At 41.3% G+C, this 24,018-nt stretch overlaps 1 protein-coding gene across 1 annotated transcript; it reads right to left on the reverse strand.

Moving 5' to 3' along the window:
• Positions 1–11,215: 11,215 nt before the first annotated feature.
• scamp5b (secretory carrier membrane protein 5b) lies at positions 11,216–17,446 on the reverse strand. The gene is made up of 7 exons (XM_030092130.1): positions 17,366–17,446; positions 16,875–16,934; positions 16,650–16,769; positions 14,314–14,470; positions 12,743–12,844; positions 11,826–11,943; positions 11,216–11,471 (listed from the first exon to the last, which is right to left on the reverse strand). The coding sequence occupies exons 2-7, from the start codon at positions 16,879–16,881 to the stop codon at positions 11,292–11,294; spliced, it is 684 nt and encodes a 227-aa protein (XP_029947990.1). The 5' UTR covers positions 16,882–16,934; positions 17,366–17,446; the 3' UTR covers positions 11,216–11,291.
• Between the last annotated feature and the right edge of the window lie 6,572 nt (positions 17,447–24,018).

Here is a 24,018-nt window from a genome sequence, read left to right on the forward strand (position 1 = left end):
TAATAAGCGGGCCTTGTGTGTTCCTGTTGTTGGGAATCAACTTTATGGTCAGTTTGACTATCAATAATTAAACTAGATTTAGCAGAGATGGATAATAACTACTGTAATACAAGAATTGGGGTCTGACATGCATCAGAAAACTTCTGGGCACCACTTGTTTAACAGGACATGACAACCAGCGCGTTCATATAAGTCTCATAAGATACACAAGTATTATTTGGGGATTTGCATTAATAATTACATTAATGACATATAGCTACTAGAGTTATTAAAAAAACCATAAAGAATTCCAGAGATCTTGAAACAGAAGACATAATGTGAGTGATTTGTGTTGCAGAATATCTCAAGTCGTTCAGATGGTCATTCGTTGAAAGGCATCATCTTTCGGTGTGACAGGTGTAGGATTGCAAGTTACAGGTCAGTAAAGTAAAGATGAGCGTGCAAAAACCCTGTGTTGGGGTGAGGCGCTGCTAAGAGTTCACATACTGCCTGACTGATCCCCAGATCAGCACCAGTAAACTCATTTGCTTCAGCATATCTCGTTCAATTATCCAATAATCCGGTAGTTGCCACGTTCCTTTGTGTCTTTGAAGAAAGAGTCAGTTTGTCATACAGAAGTTATGAAGAAGCTGGTGGTTCCTTTGTTTCTACTTAGCTGCTCCCTTGTTGAAGTTAGCTCCAACCTAACTGTGGTTGTGTTGCTTGTTCAGGAGAAGCTGGAAAGAGTTGTTTCAGAAATGTGTTTGCAGTGATTCTTGTTCTCCCCTTTTAGCTTTTTCAGAGGAAGCTCGTCACTGAGGCCTGAGTGCGGAGTTACACACAGGATTCCAGCTCTTTGGTGAAGCTTGACCTGGCTGTGATCCAGGAAGGGGTTCTCTGTGGTCCTATTTTCTGACTCTAGACGCTGGGTGCAGGTCTGGTTCTGTGGATCTGACCTCCTTTCTGTTAACCGTTGTGGAGTGGCTGTGCTCCACCTCCAGCATGTCAGTCGGGGAAGCAAGAACCAAAGAAGGAAGGCCCACGTGCTGGCTGGAGCTGACAGCATTACGGCGGGGGCTGCCCCTGAAGGGGGGCTTGGGAGTCTGCAAGTGGTCTCCTGGGGTGACATCTGGCAGTCACATGTCTGGAATGCTCATAAATAGTTTTTGGATCATGACAAATGAACAAAACTTTCCCTGGTATTTTTCTCCCACAGTCCAAAAACACGTGTTCGAGGTTCATTCATGCCCTGCAGTTGTAGGAGAGATATGAGCTTTTGAAGGTGTTGTGCTGAACTGTAAGATTGTCTCACCAAATCATCAAAAACTTTTGAGAATGTAATTTCTGTTTGAGGAAATGAGCCAAACCAGTGGAGGAAAACTGTAATAGAATATTTTTGTGGGGTGTGTTTGAAATGGGCTCCACTTGCAGACAAGTTATCTCATTGTTGCATTAAATCGGCACCTGAAATCCATAGTCGGGGTCCAATTCATCACCAGGTTTTCTGCAGTAGATCTCAGATCTGAAGGTGACACCTTCAACAGCAAAGGAAACAGCAGAGCCTAAATGTCAAAGATATAACTAAGGTTCCACATGTCCTTTCCTGTCATTGCCGTTGCAGTTATTTGCCCTCAATATGGAGCTACAGATTCATATTTAACAGTCTTGTCACTCTGGGTAAAAAGTATCTCACAGGTGTGTTTCTAATATTGTCTTTACGATTCAAAAATTGTGGCAATTTTGTGATTAGTTTGAGGGCTTCGATATAAAATAAAATAGTGACAGTTTGAAAGTTGCATGACTGTCTTACCATCCTCTGCTTGTGCTCAATCCAAGTTGGAGTTGCAGGGAGGCGATGCAGCTGACTGCTGAAAAGCAGGATACATTCTGGGCCCGCTGGCAGCAGATCACATGGCAAACACAGAGGAGCGTGCGTTCACACCCAGAAACATTTTTTAGTCACCAATTAACCTAACATAACCTCTAGAAGGGAGCCAGAATACCTGCAGAAAGCCTCCATATTCACACAGAGAACATGAATTGCTGTGAGGCAGAGTCCTAAACACGACACCAGAGTCCGGCACTTTTAAATAGGCCATGTCACGTTTAATTATAGCCCTTTGAATGTTCACATGCAGATTTTTTTTTTCCTGAATTACCCAATGAAAGTTGCAGAACTCTTCTCATTCTGCACAAGAACTCTGCAAGCATGACAGCACGTGTTGCAGTCCCGTGTCAGGCCTGTGCGAGAAACGAAACATCCTCCAGACTCCCCACAGATCAAGTTGCAGCATGATAGAGCAAGTCCATTACATATGTTAATGCTGAGCTTTGGGCAGCAAAACGTTATGTCTGATCACTGATAAGCAGAAGATATGTAGGGGAAGCTCTTAAATCCCCCCCAAGTCAAATATTTCCCTTTACAAGAAGCCACATTTGCTTTACCAGCGAACCTATGTAAAGCAGCAAGCATTCTGCAGCTGCAAGCTTACAACCTAATTGAGGAAACAGATCAAGTGAAGTGAAGCAGGACTGATTAGATCTTCTAGCATTCTCAGTGGTGAGACGTCATTGAATACACAAAAAGCCTGTGGGACTGGAAGCCATGGGTGTAGGCTGCTCATGCTGAGGATTGAAGAAGAAATACAAGCAAACACCTTTTTCTGGGGTTGTCAGTCATGACTGGTTGCAGTGAAAGGCCTTTGATTTACTGGTAAAGACACTGCCCCATTATGGCTACACTGGCTGCACAGTGATGAAGCTGAAAACAGTCAAACTTTGAAGATCTGTGATGAAAACAAGCAGATTGTTAAAGACTGAGCTATCATCAACTTTTTTTTTTTTTTTTCCCCTCTCCGACTGGCCTCTTTACAAAGATGACATTACGATGTAAGTCTGTGTGGTGCCCACAGGGAAGCTGTGAAAATTAGTTTTCTTTAAAAGGAGAAAAACACGAGATAATTACTGAAACAACTTGCCATAAATTCCCCCTCTCTTACCTCATGCTCTCTCCTCCTCTCCTGGCTTCCCTCTCCTGTGCACCAGATAGGTTAGTTGATCTGGCATTTTGCTCATGCGGTGCATAATTATTAGTTTACCCTGACACTGATGACAAGGTGACAACACTCATCTTCGCTAATTTGATCACCCTGGATGCCCCCTCCCCAACCCTGTCCTGTTTTTAGCCACTGCCAGCTTGTACATCAGTTCACGGTAAGGTCACACACGAGCGAGTGTTTGTACCCAAATTATAATTATTGTTTGTGTTTAATCAGACTTTTTGTTTGGGGCGCTATGCCTCCTCAATTTAAAAGTTGCTTGTGAGAGAGCTTAATTAGGCTTTGACTGAATGCATACATCTTTATTTAACAGTTTGGGCCATTTTGGAGGCAGCTTTGTGTGGTGATTTGGAAGATTTAGTATGTGTGACCTCAGTCAAATGCGGAACAGAATGTTGAAACGCCCTGCTGGGACCGCCAAGTTCTCGTCTACAGAAGTTTAACTTTCTACATCAAAATGTTGACAAAGATTCAAACTGCTCCACCCTAATTTGACCAGCTGCTTCACAGTAAGACAAGGAAAGACATGACTTTGGACCTGCACTCTCAACTGCAGCAGGTTTATGCAAAGGTAATTGAATTAAGAGAAAAGAGAGAACAGGGACGAGTCTGTAAAGCAGTGTTGCCAAAAAGCCCACCTCCAGACTTGAGGTCTAATTTTTGCAGAGACTACTGTGTTGAGATTCTGTGGCACAATATCAAGGCCACAGGTAATTCATCTTCGGGCTCCAGCTCTGCTTTGCAACCTAATTAAATGAATAAAGATGTGAAGAAATCTTCATTTCCGTAGGGATAAACACATTGCTGCATAGGAAAGGTATGAGGAAAGGCTGGCTTTGTAACGCAACAATAGAGGCAGATGAAAAACCACTGGCTGGAAGATAGTGAATGAGGCTGAGGACTTTGGAATAGCGAGGAAATAAACAGTGTTCTGATTTACATGCAGCTACCGTAGCTGCCTCATATGTTTTGATAATAGCTCATCGTGCGCGCAGAGCTGATTTCACCATATACATGGGAGCTAACAAATATTTCACTCCTTGTGTTAACACACCACATCGAATGCGATGGGCGTCACACGAGACAAAGAAGCGGCTCGTGTCACAGACACAAGATGCGCATCAGCGCACCGGCTGACAGTTTAAATACTGCCTGCCTCATCACCGAAACATCTGGCTCGTCTTTGGTGTCTGGTACAAAAATGAGCTCTCTTCCCTTCAACATAGTTCCCTCACTTTACTCACTCATCAATTTTAAGGAGTATGCAAATGGACAAATCCTTCCAGCATCCCTGGGAGTCCTCATGGTTACAACAACAGGGCAATAAATTCTCATTACGGCTTTCCTTCCTTGAAAAGCAGAATTGAAGTCGGGATATCTGCGTTTATAGTCTTCGGCAATTGGAACAAATGAGGAGATGTTGTGTGGGGAAGATAGGCTTCGGGGCTTAATCGGGTCCCTTGAAAAGCCCACCAGTCTCCCACCCAGCCTCCCACCGGCTCCATAGGTAGTGTCAATGATTAAGTCGGCCACGGGGAGCGACGGCCCCGCGCCTCCGCGCTCAGCCTCTCTTCCTCCTGACAGGCCATATTTCACCAGACTCATCCTCCAACCTCCACTGTCACCGTTTCCTGCGCTGTCAGGGGGACGACTCCCATCATCAGATGGGTGATTTCACAGCCTGGTGGCAGCGGCACTCCCCGCTGAAGCCGACTAAAGTGGCCCCACTCCAGACAGCTGCGTGACCCCGCCTTTGTAGCTGGCTCCCAGTCCCTCCTATCGTGCACATGTGAAGATGATCTGGGGCGGGAATATTTACCGAGTGATGCCAAAAGCTTTGAGGAGCTGCTCATTTGGATATTGTGTGCATTTTTGATGGAGGAAAAATGAAAATCAAGCTGGGAGTGCACCCTTGTATTCACAAAGACGGATAATAAAGCATTGCAGTGATTACACATTTTTTCGTTCCAGCTTCGAGGTTTGCATCAGCCTGTTTACCTTGATGAAAAGCCAACAGAATGTTTTTTGTTGAGTTGGGGACTTTTCTAGAATATAAACTCAAAAAGCAACACGTCGATTACTCTGACACGTGTATTCTTCACGCTTTAAACTACAGACCTCACTGGGACTTATGAAGCTAAGCATGCTATAATATTGACATATATTTATTTTATTATTTGGAAATTGTTCCTTATCTATTGTCAGTTAAGTATATGAGCAGTACAAACAAAAATCATTTGAGTACAAGTCTGAAGTTTAGTTTTTACAATCAAATTCCATTTTTCTTACTTTGAAGCATGAATATAATTGTCAAATGCAGAAAGTCCCTGTTAGATCGAAGCAATGTCCCAGACAGCTTCTTTTGTCTCATTTAGCCAATTATTAGGAAGTGCTTTTTAATGCACATAAAAGCTTTAGTAATTGTGAAAAAAGTATATGTTGAAGTGTTTCAAATTAAATAAATTACAATAGAACTGTCAAGTGTTTCATTAATTACAGATATTAAAAAAAAAAAAAAAAACTGTGATAATGGAACACTGGCTGAATAAATACAGCCGAGGTCAGGGAGGGCCCAGCAGACACCCATAACAATCCTAACGCTGTTTTACATGGTGAGGATCAGGATCAGCTAACAGTGACTTATCTTAACACTAAGATTTGTAATAAGGGAATCAAGTTTCCTGTTTTTGTGTGAAAGTAACAAATCCACACAATTTCACAGCCCAAACGGAAGTATTGACACAAGCAGTGTTCTTACTGGTGGTCCCTGGTCTGGACCACAGCTGACAAAAGAGAAATCTTCTCACTTGTTTGTTTTGCACTCATGTTGGCTTTTTTTAATATCGTCCCAAAAGATGCAAACAAAACACACAGCCGCAGTGACATTTAGTGACATTTAGATCCCGTTTACACAACAACACGTTGAAAATGGAAAGCTATGGTTGTGTTTCGGGTGTCCTTTTACATGACAACAGCGCTTGGAGCCACTGAAAACGCAACTTTTTTAAAACGGCTCCTAAGGCGGAGAATTTGGAAACAGTTGAACTCCATCTCTATGGAAACGAGGGAAAACACAACTTTTATGAAACACTGCACATTGTACCGTCAGCATAGCAAACAGTTTTTAGGTATCTGTACAGCTGTATTGACAGGCACAACAACGTTTGCCTCCAGAGTGGCGTGATTAAACACGAAAACTTCTTCATTTTCAGCGTATCAGACTTTAAGTGAACCAAACCACAGTTTGTTTTTAAATGGACTCAAACTCTCAAATTGAAGCGGCTGCAACACGGTTCTATGTTTCATGCCTTCTTCCACAATTACAGTCCAACACCACATTTTTGAGCTTCAGCTTCCAGCAGACCGTTCTCACGTTAACGGCACCTAAAGCACGCAAACCCCTCAGTTTAATACTCCTGTTTGGGTGTAATATCACTCGTGGTGCAATTCTTAGCAAATCACTCGGAAAACGCACTCAAACTCAAACTCAAGCTATTTACACAAACATGCAATTTAACGCCTTATGCTGGAACTTAGTAAATCGGGCTCAGCGACCGACTGGCTGCAACCTGTAGCAGCTCAAAGTGCGAAATACTAATCTTCCCATCTAGCGTTCCAGTCTGTCTTCACATGAAGGAACTTCAGGGTTGAAGTGTAGTCGTGCATTTTGTCTCAGTTTGCAGAAACATCTGCAGCAGTGACTGGACTTTCATGTTTGATGTGCTGATGCTAGACCCAAACACATTTACCATTTTAATGATTATAAAAGTGCAAAATCACAAGTGACACTGTTAGAACATCAACACCACTGCCACAGTCGTCTCTCCAACTTCGACTTCTGTTTTTTGAAGGAGAGATGAAAGTGTAATTCCTGTTTTAAGTCACAGGGGTCCTTGATGATCTTAGTAAAAAAAAAAAGTATTTGATTTCAGTAGCTGTTATGTTACTAATGAAATCTTGTAGAGAGCTCAGTTTGTTCTCAAAGTTTTTTCCTTTTTTAGGTCACCAGCTCCAAGGGCCATCATTAACAGTAACCGCTTCACAGCGAGGCAAACAGACGATTTTGCAAATAATTATGAACATGATTATTATTTTCTCCTTTTTATCTTTTACTCTGAGGAGAGCTTGATCATTAACAGTCCAATTTGTAGGCTGCAGCTGCACATTCACAGGGGCAGAGTTAAATGACTCACTCCCACACATCGACCATTTCTTGAGGTCGTTTGGTAAACTATCTAAACATTTAACATTTGTTTTGAATCCTGGCCAGGAGTTATATTTCCAGCGCTGTGAAGCAGCAGAGTGCACTGGAGCCTCGCTGTCAGTCTTCATGTTAACCCTCATGCGTGAGCGAGCTGGAGTGAACAGTCAGAGAAAGCGTGTCGGCAGCCCAGCCCCAGGTCTGCATCTTCCTGTAAAGCACATAAGCATAAATGCAAGCCTGTATGGTTGCATGATTTGAGGTCCTGACACCTTTGTCCGGGCGGCGGCGTGTGTGCACGTGTGCATGTTAAAGACCATGAAAGGGCACTCTATATTCATCCCTCATTAAGCACAAAGGCTCACTGTTAGCATCAACTTCAGGTCATACCGTGACCTTTAAATGCACCTCACTTCATTCCCTCCGGCAACCCTTCAACCCCCCCCCCAGCTTATTCCTGGTTGGTATGACTGACAATGAGGGAGAATTGGCACATATACTGTATCTATATAATTACTGTGTACTGAGGTAACAACATGGGCTCACGTGGCCCGGAGTCAGCAGTTTGATAAGATTTTAAACACAGTTTAATTCAAAATGTGGACCTTCAGACATGTAATTTGCATACAAAATAGGCCTGTCCAAGCCCAAACTGCAGAGAGTAAAATTAGCAGCCCCCTGGCAACCCTAAGCAGCCCCCTTCCTGCTCACAAAGTCGTATTAGCATCAAAGCTACGGCTGTGATGGTGAGTTTGTTAAAACATGTATGCTGAAGGCTGCAGAAATCATGTGTCCTGAAAAGAGGACTAACCTTACGTTGCACCAGGAGGCATCATTAAAATTAAAATTGCACTTAATTTTCTTTCCAAGTCTTGGATGTGTTCAGGTTCCTTTTCATAATGTTCTTCTGCAGGTTTGCACTAAGACATGAGGAAGTGTTTGGCTTGTTGTGATTAACAGATGATGAGTCTGTATTTTCACGGGTGTACTCACTCTTCTAGATCATATGCAGCTCCTGACCCAGAAGGAGACATTTGTGATCTACATTATACACAGATGCATACACCACGGTGGTAGAATCACTGCAAAGAGAGAGAGAGCTATAACACCCCTTAACACCCGCACAAACATGGAAGATTGTGAAATTAATTTCTCTGTCTTATTTTTTATTTAATTAACATTGGCAAACGCTCACACCAGTGGTGTACCTGTGTCAAACAGAGAAAACCTCGTCTTCCTAATTTTATTTAAAAAAAACGAAAACAAAAAACAATGTCATGGCTTCTTCTGTCTCTTGAATATATTGCAGGGAGATGAGGCCAGTTTGCTTTTCTAAGTTGTTCAACTATTTTAACAAATGCATATGAAGCTATGGGGGAAAACAGGTTGGGTTGTGTTGGAGTTTTTACAGAAGACTCACAGCAATAAAAAGCAAACCCCAAACTATGCACACACACACAGAAATTAGCAAGTAACCCCATATTGATCACTGTTTCCACACCTATGTGTGTTGGCACTGGTGAAGTGTCAAGCAGATGTGCAATCTGTTTCCCTCTTCTCTCTTTCTTTTCTCATGTTTCCAGAAGCAAAATGATCAAAAAAGGAAAAATAAAAATACAACTCCATTCCTCTAAAACCGGAGAGGTTTCTCTGTTCTACCCAGGCGGAGTGTCACTAATAAGCCACTGCAGCGTTGAGGCTGAACAACATCCTGCTGAATAGCACTTCTTCTTCTATGAGATTCACAGAAGTGATTGGACTTCAGCCCTCTGAGAGCTTTTGCAGCTGTAGTCCACCATAAACCTGTGCTTAGATGCAGTTGGCTGTTAGGTCAAATCTGCCTGTTTTCTTTGCAGAATAATGCTTTTGAGCTGATGTTGCTGAAGTGGGGAGCGGAGAACTTACAAAAGCTATACTCCTGCTCATCCTCGGTTTGTTATGAATCGATGTCTATATTCTGCTGCTGACAGCCACTTCTGCTCACCTGAAGGCGAGATTCTTGGCTGTCACCGCTTGTCGCGGGAGATTTCCATGTGTATGGCGATTACAGTGTTTGTTGGTGGCTGCCAGTGGCTCCTCTGGGCGTCTATATTGCTGTATGATTTCATCCCCCCACTCTGCAGCGTAATTCTATCACTCTTAGAACCCAGAGAGAGGCAGACAGCAGGGACAAGAGCATCCACAGATAAATCCATTTAAAGTGTATTTTGAATCTAATCTGTGATGGTCTCCTGCGTGCAGAATGTCAAGGGAGAAATTGTGTTTGCTGCATGTAAGTTGAGAGAAAATATAACTTTTGGTGTAGGCAAGAAGTATCAATCATCCTAACTATCTTAGATTTTTTTTGTGTGTTCTTGTATAGACTTTGTAACTACATTACTGTGAAGAAAAACAAAGGTCACACAGCGCCCCTGGTGGACAGAGAGTGTGACTGGTGAAGAGCTACAGAGGGCCAATACTGCCACCTACAGGCGAGGAGCAAGACTCAGAATTCCCACTTTTCCATTTTAACAGCGCTGAAATGCGGCCGTGGTGCCATTTGCTGTGTGTAATGTATTGGAAACAATTTAAAATCACATTTTAATGATTGAGTACAATGTCTTGATTAAATGGGGCAAATATAACAAAATGCTAAAACAGGAAACAAATGGGCTCTATGGAGAGCCACCTCATCGAGTAACTGCAAAAATAATAATGCGAGGAACTCTTTGCAATTCAGGGGAATTAGATAGTATAATCGACTTGGCAACTTGTATAAAATACGTGGTTAAGCTGGAATGGTTGATACTTTTTCTTCAGTGAATGACTCTCTATGTACTCTACGCACTTCCTCAAAAACTGTTCCTCTCCACCAACACTGACATTCCCACATTTCTCCCAGCATATTTTCTATCTTTGGAACGTGACAGAACTCAGTCTCACGGCTGGAAAAGACCACCGCAGACTGGCTGTGGTGTAAATTACAGCTTAAGGTCGACACACGTGACGGAATAACACCATAAATATCCACCACCGTGGTGTGGAAAGGATGAATGAAGGTAATCTCTCCTCGTCGGAGCCTTTTTATTTCATACTAGAACCATCAGCGCCACCATGTGGCCAAACAGCCACAGAACAAGAGGCAGGTCATTTTTATCTACATTCAACATTTACCTTTCAGAGATAAAGCACCCACTACAGAAACATGTACAAAACGTTCTCTTTTCTAAATAAACTGGAGGAGTTTTTTTTCAAAATATATATTCCCTGAATAACAATATAACTGGTCTATGAATCTGTGATGTGAATCAGAAAGTCCAGACTAAGGTAGGCATGTCAGCATGTACAAGAAAGAGGCAGCTCCGGCTCAAGTCGGAGGCTTTTTTGCTGTTGCTTTTTCAATTCTACCTGAATACCGTTTCTTACCGTAAGACAGATAAGATTTTCTAAAGTGCAACATTCTCTCAATTCACAGCGTGATGACTGATAAACTGCATCGAAATACGATGAAATGCTGCAGCGGTCACAGACAGTGGAATCACTTCATTTGAATTTACAAAACTTGCAAAAGATCTTTGGTTCAACTTCAAGTTCACAATACAATAACATTCTATCAGTGTCATAGAAACAGGTTTTTACATTCATTTTAAATCGCCACCAAATAACTGAAGCGTTACAATGGAATAGTTTGTGCATGACAATATAAAGAGACGTATTTTTTTCTGCTTTCTTGCATTCAAAAAAATGCTAACACAAACTTATTGACACACGGAGCTACTACAGTAACATTTTAATATTTTGAACTAATCCATTTAAAACTGAACTACAGGACAGATGATAGAAAATAATACAAATACTGGATGCAGTTGTTAAACACAGGAACGCAAAATTCATCTACCCACAAATGTTTGCATAGAGTTAAAAAAAAATTCAGTTCTCAGAAGCACGATTTCAATAAGTAATCAATTCTATGATTGGATACGGTTTACATCTTTTATATCCTGTTGTTGAGGTTTTGGCATGATGGTCATGTCACTTCTTTGACACCTTCTTGGTTTCCTGTTTCGAAGGCGCTACATCTGGTTGTCGTTGTACTGCGGGCTGGAGTACTGCTCCTGCATGGCCCCGGCGGCGGCCCCCATGGCGGCCTGCTGGGCCGCCGCCTGGACGTGGGGGTTCTTCCAGGCTCCGGTGGTCCATTCCTCCTGAGCCTTGGACATGCTGGCCCCACTGCCACGGTAGAAATTATGGATCTGCGAGCAAAAGGTTCAATCAACAATCACGCCACGACGGGATCCAGGTAAGAATAAGTTTAAGGGGTGAATTCTTCATTTCCTCTGCATTCAGTCTGTACAAAGTAATCTGTTGAATTGTTTTTTTTTTTAAAGCAATCTGACAGTTTTGTGGTAAGCCAAATCATGCTGCGTTGTTAGTGTGAGTAAAAATAAATCAATCTGAAAAGCTGTTCTGATAAAAAAAAAAAAAACATTTAAAGAAAGTGGATTCCAATAGTTTAATAAAGTGATGTTTATTAGAAATAATAGCTTGTGCTCCACACTGCCTGTCGACTTTCCTCCCACGTACAAATACACCAGTTACAAACTTACCCTGGTGAGGGCGATGAAGGACAGCGAGGCCACAGCGGTGAACATGACTGTGGGGACCAGCATGATGAGTGCAATGAAAATATTATAGCTGAAGAAGGAGATGGTGGCCAGCCAACCGCTGAGGGAGACGGAAATGAAAGTTAACCAAACATGATTAAGAAAACAGGAGAACGTAACAGAAGCTGCAATGATCTGCTGCTGGCTCGTCTGGAGTTCCTTCATACGACACCGCCGCAGAACAGCTGGGTGTTAAATGCCAATAATTTCCAACGACTTCAAATCCCGTGATATAAACTTTACAAGTTTTACAGCTCATACATGAGGATATCCAAATGCACATGGTGACATTTATAAACTTTATGGAGGCGGCCGTAATATTAATTTCTGATCATCAGCCTGAGTCAGGTGACATTTTCAGGATCACTTTAACAGCCTCTCAAAATCTAATAACAGGAGTGTCATAAAAGTTATACGAGGGCAATTTCTGATGGTCCATCACTGTCATGTTAATGAAAGCGGCGAACAAGGTCTTTAAAGAACACTCAAGCTCAAGGAAGGTGCAATGTTTCAAAAGTGGATTTTGTGGCGTTATGAAAACAACTTTTGACTTTTATTGTTAGCTTTTGTCACACAACAATATATAAATCACTTATATATGCTCGCAGAACTCTCTGTGAACTTTAATGTCTGGACTACAGTCTCTGTGTCTCTTTATAATGTCAATTAATTGAGAATTTATTTCCTCTTACCAACAATAACTGTCTGGTAATGTTAGATTGTGCGGCACTCAGTCACATAAACCAACATAATGAAGCAATACCAGTAACTCAACCTTAAGAGGAAATCCTCTGATAAAAATATGAAAGGTCTGATTGTGAATGTTAATATTTGGAGTAAATTCAGTCTCGGACTCTCACCACACTCCCCATCCCGGGATGCCGATGCTCTGGATGATGCTGATGCCAACTTGGGCCATGAACACAAAGAAGAACAGCATGAAGTTGAAGGAGCTGTCACTCCTGGGGGAAGACACAAAAGAAGAACTTCACACAATAATCTATTCCTCTCACTTGCACTTCGCTTTCGTTTTTTTGCTTCCTGTGTCTTTATTTTGCATCGGTGCTTCGTCGACTGTTCTACACGACATGCTGACTTTTTCACGACTCCAGACGATCGAGAAGCAATTCGCGTCTCCTCTGCTGACGAGACTTCCACGTCAGCAGGGGATGTGGAAATTACAATGCCCTTCAACAAAGGGTAGGGAAGATGTTCCGGGTGCCCTTCTGTCTCCAGAGGAAACACTTAGAACATCTATCAGCGACTGCTGCCACTCAGCTCATTCTGCATTACTGGAGGACAAATGAATTTCAGCCAAATGGACGATTGCCCAAGATGAGTATACTCCCTAGTTAGCATTTGTAAGCCATATACAAACATTTAATGTCCATTTTATTGCACATTAAGATGTCGCTATAAGCAGATATGTGTACATTAGCGTATTAGTGGGAAGCCATAAATTCTCTTGAGGACCAGCAGAAGTGGAGGCTAAATGTTAATCGTAAAATGTAATATTTTATAGATCTGTGTTAAAATACCTTAAAAAATAAATATTAAATTGTTTATTAAAAGCGCATATAGTGCTTATTAAAAGAAGTGTGTGCAGGAGTGAATCGGTAGGCTGGTTGATGCAATGTTTAGGAATCAGAAAATATGGGAACTCTGAGAGAAAATAGCAAACTTAGTATAAACTGCTAGAGTACGCCCACCAAAAACCTCTGAAAGAGCGCTCCGTTATGTCCTTCAGCACTTTGCTTGACATCATAAAACAGTAGCCTCACTTCCAGATGAGATGTCACTACGATACATAGTACACTATATACGAATATATCATGGTCATAGTGGATACAAAATATGCCATACGGCTACAGCAGGATCAAAACAAGTCATCGCAAGAACATCAAGCAAAAAACAGTTGAATGTTCCTAAATGCTTTTGTTAAGGTCGAGAAACTCGATGGTTTTGATGCAGGATTATACTCATAACATGCCAGTTGAGGTCAGAGTTCACATGATTTCACTGTTTCCTTTTATTTCTTTGAACACTGATATGTCTTCTTCAATTTTGTAAGTGTAATCATCTGTTTAAATGAGACCAAATAGAGTCCCAGAACCGGAATATCTATTTATTATGCAACCAGGCCGAGGCTCGTAGTAAATGGATCAACAGAGTCTGATGTCTTTGTAGTTTTCTATGTCTGAGCTACAGTTTGGCACTTCACATTGTTTCATCAATGTTTCTGCTTCAAATGATCAAACATGAACAATACTGTATGTTTAAAAACAGCAGTGCTTAATATCTACAATCAACAATCTCATAATGGAGACACGATTATAATCCTTTTTTTGCTCAAATCAATGTGATTTCAACCACCGTATTCTGATCGGTTGATCCTAGAGTACAAGTGAACGTGTAGCAGGTGTAAACTCACTTGAAGGCCTTGTAGATGGGCCTGAACCAGCAGACGTAAGAGCAAGGAGTGAACATCAGGAGCCAGATGATGGCCAGTCCGAAATTAGTCACACCACCACCACCAAACATCCAAGCAAAGCAGCCAATGAGGTTGACGGCAAGCGTAGCACCGTTCACTGCAAAAGCACAGCAGAGATATTTCAGGGACTGAAGAGAACAAAAAGCAAAAATACATAGAAATGAAAACAGCCAGTGTTGACATAAATAAAAGTCCAACCGTAGGCGCTCACTTAAAAAAAAAAAAAAAAAAAAAAAAGCACTGGTGAACAATAACAAGGTTTCACATTCTTAAAATTAAACCTCACAGAAAAGCATGCAAGTATGAAGAGTGGCATGCAGCTCAGGTCGAACTGAGACATGCAAGGCAGTCGTTGCAAAGAAGTGACTGAAAACAACCGACAGGGAGATGTAGTACCTGCTTGTGTTTAATTTTTATTAAAAAGAAGCCACCTGTGGAAAGAAAGGAGGTTAGCTAATCTTACAGATGATAAGTTAGTTAAAAAAAAACATGATTTGTTACTTTGTTACTTTCAGCATTTATTAGAAAATCATCTTTGGCGTTCATATCGTGTTGATTCACCAAATATCCAGGTGTCAAATCAAGACGCTCCTGACCTGAGTTTAGTTGGCTAAATTAAGCACAGAGCTCTCATGAACACACCAGCTCTGTCTTGATTTCATGTTGCTATTTTTAATCACTTATTGGCTTGATTTCCTTCCTCTGACGGCTACATTGGTCTGACGGCCCAAAGCAGCTTCAGCTTTCACCTGTTTTCCAGCTCTTCTTCCTCTCTCCTGGTCCCCTGTCTGAACCCACTGACAGGCAGGGAGCCACCGGAGTCGAACAATATCACAAACACTACTGTACTGCATGTTTATAGACTCATAAACTTTGATGAAACTGCTTCTGGCAAAGATTGTTTTACACAATTTCGGCGTTAACTGCTCTGCTCAAAGCGAGGCCATCTGGTCAGTGCTATGACTCATTAGCAAATAAACCAGTCATCAAAACCAAGCCAAAGAAATAAAATGATCTTTTTGGTCCAAATGGACGTGAATACAGCAATTTTTCTTTTTTTCATGAGCTGATCCCTGTGGAGACAGCACAAACCTGCAGAAGAGCCATGTCATTTGAGATCATTTTGACTTGTTTACCAGTTCATTAGACAAGTAACCCGATTTGGACACTTTTAAAGTCTACAGTTCCTCACGTTTTATTTATTTTCCCCGAAACTCTCAAAGTACTCTAACAACAGTTACAGAGTATATAGCTTAAATGTTCATTTGACCATTAAAATAGATGTTGTATGTGTGGGATTTCTTAATTGTGTTTGATTATAATTATACAAGAAACTTTTCAACTTTTAAGCGTCACATAAACGCTGCTGTGATTTGTCCCTCTGTTGTGGAAAAGATTCTCATAGCATTGTAGTCGTGCACCAGATCGATGCGGTGACACATTTTCACTGAACACATCACACTACTGCAAGTGAAAATTTCTATCATGCATCGAATAAGTCATATATTCAGGTCCCTTATGACACATTATATGAGTTACCAGTATGAATCTGTGGTGTAAATGATGTAGCAGAAAGGATTATATGACCATTTTCAAAAGGAATGTGAGAAATGCATCCTTATTAGAATCATATTTGAAATGTAAACTGTATTTGCTATATGGAATTATTCATAGACCTATTGACAACATAAAACAGTTTTTTTTAAATAATGACTTTAAAAAAAAAGAACAACCAAATTTGATGTTTTCCAACCACTGGTCTTAAGTTTCAAAATTATTTTAAACCATGTCCAAGAGTAAAAAACTTGAAAAGTGTTCCAGAGAGTGGCACTTTGGGGTTTGGGGTTTCTGTTGTTCCCCTGTAAAAAAAACAGGTTGCTTCTATTCATTCATTCATCTTTCATATCATTTTGTCAAACCGATCACAGATATGTCTGGCGTATGAGTGAAGGCGGTGGACTCTCTGGACAGGCCGCTCTTCAAAAAACAAGACCACCAGTCAGACACAGTCAAAAAAATCAAATGCATGTTTTTTGACTGTGGGAGAAAAGATGAGCACCTGGAGAAAACCCATGTAAACGTGTGGAGAATGTAACTCCACATGAAAAGTCCTCAGACTCCTCTCTACCTGGATATTCTTACCATGAATAATAATCACAATAATAATAAATAAACATTAACACGAATGAAAAAGCAAAAAGAATTTCATGTAGACTTTCGTCTTTGTAGGTGAAGAGTTCAATATTTCTTCCAGCTTCACATGACAGTCCACTCACGCATCCACAGGTGGTACATCTTCTTGCACATGCTGCGGTGCTGCTCAGGGATTTCTTCAAAGTCTTGATAGAAGCATGGCTTGAGTGGAATGAATCCAGGCAGCGGAGGGAAATTGGGCTCTGCAACAAACAGTGCGCAGATAACAGTAGTTAGACGCGCCAGGCGCCAGACGACTCGCATATGTCTCTCTTTTCTTCGCGGTGCATAGTTTTTCCATTACTGACCAGCCATATGGACGCAATGTGGAGTTTGCTTTTTATGTCGGGCCCGCCAGTCCCTTCAGCCTGTGGAGAGAGGAGAAGCTTCAGCTGGGTGCACCTGCAGCCTGCATAACTTACAAGTTGCAGATGTTTGATGTGCATTGTCAGTGAAGGAGGAGCTCTCCCTCCGCCCGTCGCCAAAGTGACATACTTTCCGTGAAGAAAGCGTTTTAACAGACGGCGTTATAAGCTCCCGCGTCACCATCGAGACGTGGCCGCGCGCGGAGGATTTAATGTGTGCGCCTGCAGCCACGTCTCGCGGGTGTTGATAAGACTTTTAACGACTCAAGACGGAAACAGTAGAGAAACCACCGGCGGGTGACTATTGCATGCAAACTGCGCTTTACCGGATGAATGAATTATATCCACACATGTGCAAAGACAGCTAAGGTATTTCCGAGCTGGCCATCACCGCCAGGAATTACGGCTTCAAACTGGGATTGTAATCTGCTTACCTTCTGCACAGATCCGTCGCTCCTGTTCTCCAGAAGGCGCTCCTGGATGATCCTCACCTGCACGAGGAGCCGAGCGAGGAGGAGGACGACCCGATATTACCCACAAGCGAAATGTTACACTACTAGTACTTTGTTTTGCTCGGTGTGACCAACAGAGATAAACCCTGGCTCTCTTGAGCCGCCCACCAATCACAGCTCTGAGATCTGCTGTCACTTTGATTCAGACCAATGGGCGGATTATTCTAATCCCTGACGTTGAATTGTTGACCCAATCGCCGCCGCGCGCTGTCCGTGGTGCTGAAAGTGGAGATTAAAAACACAAGCGTGGCCTCTAACTTGAAGCCACCAGCCTCAGAGCTGACATTTTTTTTTTGCAGTGATAAAACACCTTTAACGACATTTATGCTAATACGTCTTGCGGTACACGTTCGCAGTGGCAGCACCATTAGAAAAATATGCCAACCCCACGTCTTCAGGGGAGGAATAGGCCAGGAGGGAGTACCTTTATATTGTGCAAATTCAGCTGTAGTGCACCCCATGGAGCAGAGCATCATCAGTCAAGCTGCTGCTCGTAGCAGACCTGAATATGAGGCTCGGATTGACCTAAATAGTAAGCTGACTCCTGTCCTCCAGCTGGGGCTGCTGTTTCACTGCGATGGAACAATGATGCACTGCAGACTCTCATGGCTTCCAACAGGAATCCAGCAGGAAAACACATATCAGAGGAAACAGTGACACTTGTCAAAACAAATTTGATTCAGAAATGCTACTTAAGTGTACAACTAATTCACAAATATATCAAGGCCAAGGCCAAAAACAATCACGTTGCCCTCAGGAAAAGTGGGCACTTCGAAAGATGTAACTCAACTTTTTCCATACACTGAAATCACTTGATATAGCTGTAAAGGAAATTACGCTGAGGACACAGTGATCTACAAAGTGGAGTGGTGCTTAGTACTCTCGCCTCACAATTAAAAGAAACCGTTCCTTAAGTGGGCACTTGATGAATTATTTAAAAAAACGATAATTTCAACACTTGGGTATTGTTAAAGAATGTGCCAAGAGCTACTGTTTTACATTTGTGACTCCATAACTGTTTTAAAGACATAACTAAATATTATTTATATATGATGAAAATCTCTTGGAAAGTGTGAGACTGGTCAGAATGATATGGGATTTCAAACTTATGGTAAGTAAAAAAATTATTTAAAAAAAAATTCCTACACAGTTTAAAATTCTAACTGAAGGCCTGAAAGTTAATGGGAAACTTGAAGGGAGCTATTCTTCGGTCCATCACAGTCACAAACCTTTATCAAAGTCATTTTAACAGTCAGGAATTCACTTAAACTGCATGTTTTTGTTTTGTTTTGTTTTGTTTTGTTTTTTTAAATTGTGGGAGGAAAGTGAGTAGTGGGAAAGCCCTTACTCACACACCAGTAGAATGTACCAACTCCACACAAAAAGAACACCAAGTCTGAACTTGACCTTAGATTATCTTGTTGTGAGGTGAGAGTATGAACCACAACGTTATCATTATTAGATTGACGGAAATATACAGAATGGGTTATTAATGCTCAAAAACATATGAAACTCACAGTCTCAAATACTTTGATGAAGTGTTGCCTTCGTATCTTTCATGAAATATGCCATCTTTCCATTTTCTAAACTTCTACTGTTGAGAATAAATGATGGATTTACAAAATTTGCCAAATCAATTCTCACAAAGTTCTTCGTCAGAAGCTCCACCCATTATAAACAAAACCTCCCTTCAAGTATCAAAGTAAATGTATTCAGCAGTGGGAGCTTGTGTTTGCTTATTATATCAGTCATGTAAAATCTTACAAAAAAACATGCTAACTTAGTTTTTTTCAACTTACATGATAATTATCATGTAGCCTCACTGAAAAACATGAACATTCTATATCTGGTATTGAACATTCAATATCTATATATCTATATCTAGGTTTATAGTGAGTGTAAGGCTTGCAGAAAATTGGGTTTAAGACTAAAGCAGGCAAGAGAAAAGGGAAATTTATGTTTGAAGATATACAATCAACAACTGACAGACAAAGACCAGCGAGACACATATCAACTATAACAGAAACTCAGGAACAGACAGGAGATGAAAACAACAGCAGAGGCTGGATCTTCATAACAACAGTACTACAACAAATTGGCATGAGATCAAAAACAGGGCAGGAGAGAGAGCAGCATGCAGCAGGTAGCGTTCAGGTATGTGGGTGGTCTGATGAGACGAGGTAACTTCAGGGCAGTTCTGATTGAGCTGGATGAGAGAAGTCTCTGTCAGGAACAAAAAAATAAATAAAAAAAAGGCGCAGATGAATTGATGAAGTCAAAATTCAAGTGGAAAATCAGAATGCACAATATCCAATTTGTCGCTGACACAGTAACCACATTCCAGGAAGTTTTTTTTTTTTTTTCACTCCCTCTCCTTGATGTGCTGCTCACTCACATAATTGACATGATGCGCCTGATCAGCTTATACGGGTCCCGGAGGTGTAGTTGATCATGCCATTAAAGTTTAGTCTTGATGATCTTCACTGGCAAGCAGCCATCGCAAACTGTGATGTCTAATGTGTCTCTTCATTATGAAACAAAATCCAATAACTTAAACAGTTCAATCTGACATAAATCAGGCCCTCAGTCGATCACTGGATTGGGATGCCAGTGCTCTTTCTGTGGGAACAGATAGCAGCACAAATAAATTAAAATGGGTTTGGTTTCAAGTAAGTTCAAATCAAATCAAGGTAAACTGCTGTGATATGTCTCCTATGAGGACATATTTCATATTCTTTCACCCAAATCAAGTTCCACACTTCATCTTTATGTTCTGTATTCTGATCTCTGGTTGTAGTTTTCTGTAATGCAAAAGGGAGAAAATCGACAGCTATTCATGTTACGTTACAATATGTTCCCCTTGCTTTTTTCTTTTAAGAAAAATCAAGTCCTGATCAGGAGTTAATAATTTCCACAATAGGCAACCAAGTGAAACATTTAAACATGACTAATTTTAATAGAGCAAAATACTCTTCATGGGATCTTTTGAAATGACCATCATATAAAATCCACAAATAGATGATTGCTGAAAGCTTGAGTTTACAAAGAGTGTTTTATGAAATATTTCATTTCTCCATTTTATTTATAAGATCAAAAAACTATGAATTTGCTCATGTTTAGTGTGATCATTAAGTGTAATAAATACTACAGATAAAGGGCTTCATTTCTGAGACTTAAGAGTTGCGGTTAGTGTTGGGTTGGTGGGTGTTGAAGACTGTATATGAAGTTTCACCCCATCTTTCCAGGAAGATGGAAAAACGGCTCACAGATTGCAAGAAACTTTTTTGTGAATCCCTTCCTTCAGAGTCTTTCCATCCCAATGGCTGACAACATTTCATTTCAACCAATTCATTTTTGAAAAGCTGAAGTTGAGGGAAATTTTTCTCAAAAGAAGTCTTTTTGCAATCGTCTTGCCCAGTACCAGTAATCTCTGGGTTTGGGTCTGAGGAGGCCATCAGTGAGATGGGATCAGCCCAAGACTGCAAGCTCAACATCGAGCAGGAAAAATGTTTTATAGGCCTTGGAATAAAAATCCAAGATGATACTTCAGACCAGTTAGTGAGGGATGAAAAGGGTGAAGATTGAAGAATAAAACTGCAGTCATAGTTTAGGATAATCCAAATGAACATGAAATGGATGAGTCAGTGTCTACACTTTATTGAGCTGATTGATTAATCGACAAATCCTCATCCCACCTAGCATCAGAGAGCAGAACACCCACTTCCTCTTTCCCAGCATCCCTAACCTTCACAGTTCAGGTTACAATGTAGCATCACACAACAACGTTGACTCTGCTCGCTGTAATTTTTTCATGCAAAGACTGTTTCCAACTGCTTTCAGGCGTCGTCAAATATTCGATGTTGTTGATGTGACAATAAAGCCCGTGTCACTTCAGGAACAAATTTGCACTCAAATGGAGGTATGCAAGATTTGAAATATCTGAGTCACGTCGTGTACCGCATGAATCCAGCGGCAGCAAAAGTGGAAGCAAATTAATGTTTGCGGTCACAACTAGCAGAGATAACAAAGTGCATTGCAGTTTAGTCCTTGAATAAAATAAATAGATTCACTCAAATAACACTAGATCATTAAAACAGCCTTTTCATTTGTCACCACTTGTCAAATCAAGGCCACTCAGAATGGAAAACTGAGAAGCTGTCACTTATCTCACACAGTCACACCCCCCACCTCTCTAATTTTTCCCTCCTCTGTCTCTATTAATATTTATCTGAAGTAGTTTCAGTCTAGACAGGATTCTGACAGGTTGTTCAAAGGCCAACATGCCGTTGGTCGTGCATAGAAATCTACAGAATAGCGGGCTGTAAGTGGTCTCTCTGTCTTGCTTCTTTGTCCGTCTTTCTCACCCCGTTTCTCATTCTGCTTCTCATCTTTGCTAAACAAGGCAGCCATTGACAGGACCATTGAGATAAGCTCCTTTCTCTAACGCCTTGCAATCTTCAACCAAGATTCGGCTTCAGAATCTACTTTTTGAGCTAATTAGGACAAGGGTTGCTTCTTTCAGACAGTAATGGTCCTACTCTGTATTAACAGAGCCCACCTACTCCCTCCCACTCCAGCTCACAACAGTGCTTCACTCTGCATACATTAGAACGAGAATGTCAGATTTCCTCCCATGAGCTTTGCCAACAGGGCATTGATGTAGCACAATGAGGCTTTTTTTTTTTTTTTGGGAGGGGGGGGGGCAGGTTGCTTTGAGACGTGCTTTGTCATCAACCTGGACAGGGTGCAGATAGAAAGCAGGATATTAAGTCCCGAGGTAGACGATGAGAGAAGCAGCGGGGCGAGAGGGAAAACAAAAGATGATGAGAGGCAGAAAGGAAATGAAGGGGATGAGAGCATATCAGCAACAACATTCAGTAAATATCAGAGGCAGAAAGATAGAAGGGCCTGTTTTCTGAGAAAAAGTATTGTCTGCTTTGTTTCCCTGCAGTTAAATCACTTACAGTACATAAATAAAGAAAACGGTGCATTTCAGTAAATAAAAATGGTGATTAGTTGTGAATGAGCCACTTCTTTAAAAAAATATCTGTACTATTTCGTGTTTTTCCATCGTTTCTGTGCTGTTTCCAGGTTAAATTCAATAAAAGTCTAATGTGTCAGTGTACGGTTATTTTGTTAACCAATCCAGAACTACCATTTGCTATGAAAATACTCTACCTCTCTAACTTTTTTTTTTTTTTTTTTGACGGCACGTGCATTTACGCACACAACAATGAAACACTGACGTGCACAAAAAGTTCACTTGTCTCCTTATTTGGTTCATATTAAATGCTTGATTGCATTTATTTACCTTCATGCACTTTAAATGAGGTAAAAACGAGTGTCTGCGGTTTTGACGCTCGCTTTCCCCCCTTGATGCTCTCAGTCGTGGCCCAGCGCCAGTGCGCCCCAGTCTCATTGTCCTCCCAAAGAAAAAGCCATTTGCCCAGTCACCCTCTAAGACCATGTGCCACCGTTGTCTTAGTTTCTATGGAGACGCTTTCCTCCGGATCAAGCACGCGGAGGGCTCCCCTCCAGCGGATGGAGGTGGAATAACATTGTGGTAAGGCAATCGCACACCGAGCTCATTTACATGTCCAAACATGAACCATGGACCACGGCATACTGTGTTTGTTCACTGAGCGTTTCACAGGGTCTGTTTGAACTCAGCTTAAAGTGGAAGACGCAGACATTATGGTGATGTTTAAGAATATTATTATTATTTAGCCATGAGAGAATTTGACTGATTTATGAATTATATTAATGCAGATGGGGGTGGGGGCGGGTGGGGTTGGGGGGGGATAAGCAGAAAAATCCAGCGATCTGATCACAGTGCAAAAAAGAAATAAATATAAAAAAAAATCGAACACGGATCTTTTTCTCAGTTGGGAATCTTTTGACCACCGAGGCTTTCTTTGTGCTCCTGACATTATTGGTGATTCCCCAGCAGGCCCAGATGGGGGCGCTGCTCTCTCTGTCTGCCTTTGAGTCTGTGGCATATCCTTATAGATTCAGGAGAGGCTCTGCTGTCAGATGGAGTTGGGTGTCTCTGACCTTGAAGAAGATGAAAGACAGACACCTCTGAGGCTACTGTACAGCATTTCAATACACACTTCACAGTCAAGACTGTGGCCTAGAAACAAGGACACAAACAATGTGGGAGGGAAAAAGGTGACAATAGTTTCTTTTTTCCTCTCTCATTTCTGACCACATGTGGAATGGAATGATTTATTTACTACTCAACTGCACTTTTTTTAAATAGACATTTCTCTTGAAAAAATAAAACATGATAATTGAATGTAAAGCATATTAGAAACCGAGTGGCTGTCTGACTCCATATTTAATATCTATGAAAGAGGGTGTCTGCTAATGGATAGGCCAAACAATAATAAAACCAAAGACACAGAATGGCAGCTAAACATCATTAACATATTTCACTGAGGCAGTAATTGTGGCAGTGACTGAGTGCCACACAGTCTCATTGATCGCTGAATATAATCCAGCTCTGAATCTCAAACAGCAGGATGCACCACTGTGGGGACGACAGTAATAAATGTGACTGTTTTTAATCACTG

Source organism: Salarias fasciatus, chromosome 1 (assembly GCF_902148845.1).
Source record: "Salarias fasciatus chromosome 1, fSalaFa1.1, whole genome shotgun sequence".
NCBI lineage: Eukaryota > Metazoa > Chordata > Actinopteri > Blenniiformes > Blenniidae > Salarias > Salarias fasciatus.

Excerpts from the sequence above, each read along its gene's own strand:
- scamp5b (XM_030092130.1), bottom strand. Across the intron at positions 14,471-16,649 it reads GATGTACCACCTGTGGATGC|TGAACGGTGCTACGCTTGCC; the intron begins GTGAGTGGACTG and ends GTGCTTTTGCAG. Across the intron at positions 11,944-12,742 it reads ATCCCGGGATGGGGAGTGTG|CGGTTGGCTGGCCACCATCT; the intron begins GTGAGAGTCCGA and ends CGTCTCCCTCAG.